A 6,970-nucleotide genomic window follows, 5' to 3' on the forward strand; every position below is an offset into this window, starting at 1 on the left:
GGGAGGCTGCTGTGGTGAACCAGTGCTAGCCCCTGACAGCGAGCAGTACACCCAGCCGCCTGATCCCTGCCCAGCCCTCACTGGGACTAAATGATAGTGTAGCAGTGTCAGTCCCAGCACTGTCTAGCCAAGCCTGGTGGCAGCTGTCCCAGCACCAATCGTCCTTGCACTGGTGCCACTGTTCCAGCACCAGTACTGACTCAGCTGGTACTGCCCAGCACCAGCTGTCCTGGCATTTTACTGCCCAGGCACCAGCTTGGCCCAGTACAAGCTGGCCTAGCCCCAGCAGAGGGAAAGCAGCAGCAGCATGGATCAGGAAAGAGTTGGTCCTGGTTCCTGGATTTGCTCAATGAGCAGCTGTTTAGGAGTGTGAGCAAAATGCTTCTTCCTCAGCTGCAGAAGCAGCACCCACACCTTGGCCACCTGTGACCAGGTACTAACCTGCTCCTTCCTTTGGCACACTCCACTCCTCCTTACTGGAGCACCACAGCCCCTTGAAAAACTTCCCTCTTTTCCTATCAAACACAGTGCTGCAGCAGTTGCTCATCTGAGCAAGAGGAGGAGGACATAGCTGAGCTGAACAGGATAGGTGTAGCCAGCTGGCCATGGACCAGAGCTGTCAGTGCATGACCCTAACGTGGCTGAGAATGGGTTTCCTGGCACTTGGGCCATCTCAGAGCTGTGGTGTGCCAGGCATTGCTGTCCTGTCTTCAGAGCAGCCACACAGGTTTGGATCCCACTCCCACCATCTGGCAGAAATAAAGCACACATCCATGTCAAACATAATATATTTATAGCAAAAATAGGCTTTTTCTGTAGCTTCCATACACAAGGTTTTCTCCCCGTACATTTACGCAGTAAACAGGTCGACTGAAGCAGTGTGTGCTGGCTGACTCGACAGCTGCCCTTGCTTCAGGCTCCCACTTACAACGGGTGGCTTCATTCCCCTTTTGTGGCTGCTCTCTGGAGCCTGTGCTGGTGCCCTTGTACCTCTCCAGCCAGGGGTTGTGGCACAGGCAGGGAGCAGCCCAGGGAGATGGGGGGAATGATGGTGCAGTTTCTGCCCCCCAGGCAGAGGGCACAGCTGGTGGACAGGCTGCCTCTGTTGAAATGGGGCAGTCACAGCAGTGCCCCCAACCCACATTCAAGGAGAAGCTTCCTGTAGCTTACCTGTGCTGACCACAGGCTCCTCCACCATGCTGTAAAGCAAGTGACTGGGCACAGGACCTCAGCCCTCTCATGGTGGTAAGAAGATACAAACCACATTAACTCAAACACATTAACAAGCCTCCCTTGTTCCTCCTGCCCCTCTGCTGATGGGAAGCAGAGGAGGGGCTTAGGACTGCCAAAGTCCCCTGCAGAAACCTCCAGTGCCTGCACACTGTCAAAAGACCTTCTCACCCCGCTGTCGGAGAAAGCAAAGCATGAGGATGCTCTGCCAGCAAGAGCTTCACAGTTTGGAGTTCGCTGGGTCATCTCTTGTCCATCCCAGAAGGGTTTGGCACGTAGACCTAAAGGACATGACACGTAGGCAGCAAGTGCATCCCCTTGCTGTCCTGGACTGGGGAAGGGCCCCTTGCTAGGAGCCAGTGCTTCTTGCTGCCTAACCCTGCAACTCAGAACATTGCAACACACCCACAAGCTGCCTGCACTGTTCCCAAATGAGACACCACCCCGACGAGGACAGGTGCCCAAGGGTGGCTTTGCAAGCAGAGCAGCCACTGCAGCACAGGGAAGGAAGCCAGTTCTCCCCTCTGCCCTCCCTGCACCACTGAGACTCCCACAGCACCCAGGCAAGGAGCATCCCTCTAATCTGGCCCCAATCCCCTCCCACTTCCCTCTCCCCCCACGTTTTTGGCAGTCCTCCTTGGACATGTTCAAGTCTCCAGCATCTCAGCAGCACGGACTTGCCTCACAGTTTGGTAATTGCACGTAACAGGGCCACTCAGTGACCCCCACAAGGCGGGGGCGGGGGGGGAACCAACAAAAAGGAACAAGACAGTCAAGTAAACTAAATCAAGAAATCCCTCGCTGTCGGTCCCAGCATGACAGGTCCCGCACGAGTTCAGGGAGAGAGGAGGCTGCCCAGCCCTGCCGCAGCGCAGCTCCCACCATCTAGGAGATCATGTACTGGGTGATGGCCTGCAACGCGTACAGCAGCTCTGCCTGCATCCGGGCTTCCAGGATCAGCAGGTTCACGTGCACCTGGGGGAACAGCAAGAGAGGCTCAGGCAGCTGAAGTGTGCTGTGCTCAGTGGTGCAAGCAACTGTCCACCTAGGCAACTGAGTCTTTTGTCATCAAAATGCCACCAATTTTTCCAGCTCAGGCAGCTCCCCTTTCCTTCTCCTCCCAGTCCTGTAGGCTGTGGCTGCTTCCCAGAGCTGCGTGCCAGGGAGTCCCCTGCATACTTGGCACCAGCATTCCAGGCTGGCAGCAGCAGAGTCCCTGACACCCACAGCAGCCGCTCCTGTGAGTTACAGCTCGACAGAGGGTTCACCAGAAAGCACTCACCACTGGGGTAATGACCTTGGAGATGCCTGTGCTGCTGGTGCCCCTTGGGCTCATCACAGTGGGCAGCCCCATGTCACACTAAGCCCAACTCCTTACAAAGAGCCAGTTTCCATTCCACTTCACCTGCCTCAGACTGGTTTGGTGGCTCAAAGATCTCCCATACACCCCCCAAAGCACCCCAGATTGCAGACCCTGCCCACTCCCAGCTCCACCGCAGCCAGTAAGAGCCAGGGGCCGGCTATCCCACCTTTTCACTGTGCTTGAACTGCTTCCAGAACCTGTCAAACATTTCTGAGTTTGTCTTCTCTGGGTAGCAGGTTACAGTTTTAATGTAAACTTTGAGCATTCGCTCCAGGAGCTGATTCACTTCTGCATAGTCATAATCATCGTACCTGTGGGAAGCACAGGGGCGAGTCACAGCCAGCACCTTGCCTGTGGTCTGCCTGGGGCATGGCATAGCCACAGGGCAGGGGGACACATGGCAACAGCCACCAGGCACTGAAACCCTGTCCCCAAAGCTCCCCTGCCCTGGCCAGAGCAGCTCAGTATTTCTTCCCTGCCTGTCCCAACATCCAGGCAGGTGATTCACCTCTGTCCCTTCTCCATGCTCATCTGCATGACAGACCGAATGCCCCCCCTACCCTCCCTCCCACCTGGGTCAGCTCAGTTTTCTCCCCTGGACCATGAGGTTGGCTTCCCTACCTAATGCCAAACATGCAGTGGATGTAGTTCCAGATGCCCCGCTTGAAAACAGAGGGTTCACAGCCCTGCCGCTTGGCCATGGCACTGCTTTGCAGACCATCCACCATCCTAAACTTCTCATCCAGGAGATGCCCAATGTCAGAGTAGAGCCGGTTGACCAGTGAGAAGCCATGGTCTTCCCAGGAGTAATCCTGTTGAGCACAGGAAGAGGATTTTGCAATAGCAAAAAGGAGCTTGGAGCATGTTCCCAGGAAGAAGGGCTGGTGACTCAAGAAGCAGCAGAATTCAGTGAATATGCTCTGGGGGTGGCTTTGCCCAAACCACAGCATCCCTTATCAGGCAGGTTTTGAATGATTTTGACCCTTGCCTCCATGAGGGCCACGTGAAAAAAATCATCAACCCTTGGGGACAGAAGTCACCTCCCTCTTCCCAACCCTAGTGGGGCAGGAACAGTCTGCATGGGCAACTCTGCAACTGTTTACTGCCCATGAGGAAGAGAGAGGAGAGGAGAGGAGTGGAGTGGAGAGGCAGCAGCTTGGGCCGCTGCCCACCAAGAGAGCCGGAGCCTTACCTGGACTCTGAATACCTGCGTCTGATCCTCGTCACGCCGGGCAAAGTCCTGGTAGCCAAAGTCAGGGTCCTGCATGTAGCATGCAAGGTTGGTAGCACCGGTGACTTCCCCATCAGTATCTGCAAAAGGGGAGAGCCCTGCAGACGGGTCAGAGCAATGCTCAGCTGCCCTGTTCCCAGCTACATCAGGCATCAAAAGCCAGCCCTTGCTGTGCCCCGGCATGCATTCCATGAGGCCCTCTGAACCACACATCATGGAAAACGTAAGGCATGGAGGAGCAACAAACACCCAGGTGTGCCATATGAACTCCCACCCTGCACACCCTCTGCTCTCTGCCCCTCACCTTCCTCTCGGTCCTGCTGCAGCAGCCTCATCTCATCCCTGCCCTCAGTCTCCACATGGATCCGCTGCATGCGTTCCCGGAGGGAATCCAGCTCCATGCAGGAGTCCAGGGACTGCACAGACACAGGCTTGGGGGTGAGGGCAGTGGTCCCAGCGACACCCCCCCATCCCCTGCAGACCCACCCTCGGGGGACTCACCCGCTTGCGGTTGATGCGCAGCAGCTCCTGGCTGCAGCTGTTACCAGCAGTGGCCTCACAGAAGCACTGGTTCCCAAGTGACAATGGCTTCAGCGAGCCTGGGCCGCCCAGCCCCTCATCCTGCTCACAGCCACAGCCGAAGACAAAGCTGGCGAGCGCATGGCAGTGTGCCAGGAGGACGACAGCATGCACCAGCTCCGCCAGCGACCAGCTCCACTCACTGATCTTCAGCAGCTTCTGCAGAACACGGACAGACCAGCAATGTGACACAGGCAGGTGGGCAGGGTGCTGGCAGCCCCTGTGGATGCTGCTGTCCCCACTGCCATCCTGGTCCCTGGCTGATAGCCCTTCCCAGTACCTCAATGTGCTCCTTGGTGATGAGCCATGGCCGGTGTGCCAGGATCTTGTTGATCTCATTGAGGTTGCGGAGTTTGGGGGGGATGAATTCGAGGCCGCGCAGCCACTGGGGGTCACCCCCTGCCCGCAGGAACTGCAGCACATGCAGGTTCACCAGGTACCGGCACTGGTGCCGGGCGGCTGCCTGCAAGAGCAGCACATCAGCATCCATGCACTGCCCCAGAAGGACAGGCATCCACGCCCACCTCTCACTCAGCCTCCAGGACATCATGATTTTGGCCCCTGATGAGAAGCCTGGGGCATAGGCTGGCTGTTGGAGGTTGAGGAGAGCCTCACAGGGCTGAGCAGAGGCCCCGGTCCCCTCTGGCAGCTCCCAGCAGGGCTCACCATGATGGCGATGTAGTGCCGGCAGTCAAAGGGCAGTGGGCCATCCATGTGCATCAGGTAGTGCTGCGTCTTGAGGAAGCTGTCGAGGTACTGTGGGTGGTAGCCCATCTGCTGGGTCACCGCCTCCAGCCGCCCCCGGCTCGCCAGCACCTTCACAAAGAGGAACTGGGGGCAGTCAGGGTCGCTGCTGGACATCTTCACTACCTGCAAGACACACGCTCTGCTTAGCTCTCCCCGGAACAGCCCCCGCTGCAGCAGAACGCCCCAGCCAAGCCTGGGCTCTGCAAGGGGCAGAGATCCCCTCTTCCAGCTTGGTGCTGCTACAGGGGTAGTCTTGGCTATTAGGCAGAGCACTGCTAAGTGCCACAGGTAGCGGGAGGACAGGTAGCAAGACACACAGCTTGGTCTCTGTCTGGGAGAAGGCATTGCGTGGTGAGAGGAAGCAAAGGGCAAACTAGGAATGATGTTTCTTGTAGTGGTGCAAGGCCGGATCAGGAGAAGCACGACACAAAATACATTCCAGAATGGAGCAGCCCATCTGCCTTACCGCCAGCATGAAGCCCTCCTGCCCGGTACCAAGATGGGAGAGAGCTGTGGAGACAGCAGAGGGGCTCCCAGGCTCCTTTCCTGGCAAGCCAAGAGGCAAACCATGTCCTGGTACCTTCCTGGTACCTCCTGTGATCAGGAGCACACAGAAGAGCTCCCCACATGTTGCAGACAGCATGGGAGTCGGTCCTGCAGCACAGGGCACAGCTGTTACTGGGTGTACCCACCGGAGAAAACACAGATGGGCAACTCAGCAAGAGGGGCCCACACACCCCCAGCAATGCCCACCCCAGCCTTCGACCAGGGCCCCAGTCGAGCACAGCTCCAGCCCCTCCCAAGAGGGTGGTGGGAACAGAGGGCAGGGATGTTGGAAAGGTGCCCAGGCAGCTGCTGTGCTCCAACAACCGTGTTGCTACAATTCCCACCCAACAGCAGGGTCTGCACCTGCAGCTTGCCCACCCCAAGGTATGGGTAGAGCAGGTGCTAACCCTTGTCACACAGAAAGTCACAGCTCCTGCTCACATGTGGGAGCACAGGCAGCATCCTTGGGTACAAAGGATGCATCTCTTCTCCCAGGCTTGAACTAAAATCTCTCCTGGGAAATTCTGGCCCTGCTGACACCACTGTGTTGTTCCTTCCACCTGTCTCTCCAGTGCAGTCACCCAAAGGCTGGTGACTGGAGCATGGCAACAATGGTGGCATAGCAGAAAACCAGGAGCACTTCTGCAAACCACTAAAGCCACAGGATGCATGGCAGAACACCCCAGGGTGAGGGGGAGACAGAGCAGGGATGAGCTGTGTGGCAGCACAGAGCAGATTCACCCACACAGCCAGTGCAGGAAGCAGCTCTGGCTACTTTCCACAGTCCTGCACTTCTGGTGGAAACACCATCACTCGGGTGTCAAGAGATTTACTCGATGACATTTGGAGTGTCCTCTTCACTTCCTCTGGTAAAAGAGGTCCACAAAACCCCAAAACTCAAATTAAAATGGAAAGAGATGAAAAGCACCAGCTTCTCTGTTCCACCGGAGAAGATGAAAGACAGAAGTGATCTGCAAAAGCCCCCTACAAAGTCCCTCTGCCTGGGGAAATGAGGTGCCCTGAGGACACCCAAAGGGCTACAGCCACTGGTATTCTCCTCCTGGTGGGCTGAGGTGGAGGAGCCAGGGGCCCTTCCGCTCCCTCCAGGGAAAGGTGGTCCCCAGTAAGGAGCTGTGCAACCAGCCCATGGCTCACCCTGGGGTGCTGCCAGCGCTCCTCACTCTGCTTGTCCAGGTGATGATGGAGCAAGCAACCAGGCAGAAACCAGGCAGGTATGTCTTGGAAGGAGAGGATTAAGGAAGGGGGGGGGATGA

General features: G+C 57.1%; 1 protein-coding gene across 2 annotated transcripts; it reads right to left on the reverse strand.

Moving 5' to 3' along the window:
- Positions 1–770: 770 nt before the first annotated feature.
- LOC103617827 (sestrin-3) lies at positions 771–6,964 on the reverse strand. 2 transcript variants are annotated; one of them, XM_017737525.1, is made up of 8 exons: positions 5,070–6,964; positions 4,684–4,866; positions 4,326–4,562; positions 4,129–4,240; positions 3,786–3,904; positions 3,215–3,405; positions 2,760–2,904; positions 771–2,205 (listed from the first exon to the last, which is right to left on the reverse strand). In XM_017737525.1, exons 1-8 carry the CDS (start codon positions 5,493–5,495, stop codon positions 2,116–2,118), a joined length of 1,503 nt encoding a protein of 500 aa, XP_017593014.1. In that variant the 5' UTR covers positions 5,496–6,964; the 3' UTR covers positions 771–2,115. The 2 variants fall into 2 exon arrangements, with proteins under 2 accessions (XP_017593014.1, XP_017593013.1); XM_017737524.1 differs by having other exon boundaries at positions 3,786–3,922.
- Positions 6,965–6,970: the final 6 nt, after the last annotated feature.

The sequence above is a fragment of the Corvus brachyrhynchos genome, unplaced genomic scaffold (genome assembly GCF_000691975.1).
Source record: "Corvus brachyrhynchos isolate BGI_N302 unplaced genomic scaffold, ASM69197v1 scaffold346, whole genome shotgun sequence".
In the NCBI taxonomy this organism is placed as follows: Eukaryota; Metazoa; Chordata; class Aves; order Passeriformes; family Corvidae; genus Corvus; species Corvus brachyrhynchos.

Bases quoted from the DNA above. Each gene is read 5' to 3' on its own strand.
- LOC103617827 (XM_017737524.1), bottom strand. From the start codon at position 5,495: ATGCCTTCTCCCAGACAGAGACCAAGCTGTGTGTCTTGCTACCTGTCC. The intron at 3,923-4,128 runs GTGAGGGGCAGA...ACCCGTCTGCAG, and splicing joins GCAGCAGGACCGAGAGGAAG to GGCTCTCCCCTTTTGCAGAT. The intron at 3,406-3,785 runs GTAAGGCTCCGG...TGTGCTCAACAG, and splicing joins CGCAGGTATTCAGAGTCCAG to GATTACTCCTGGGAAGACCA.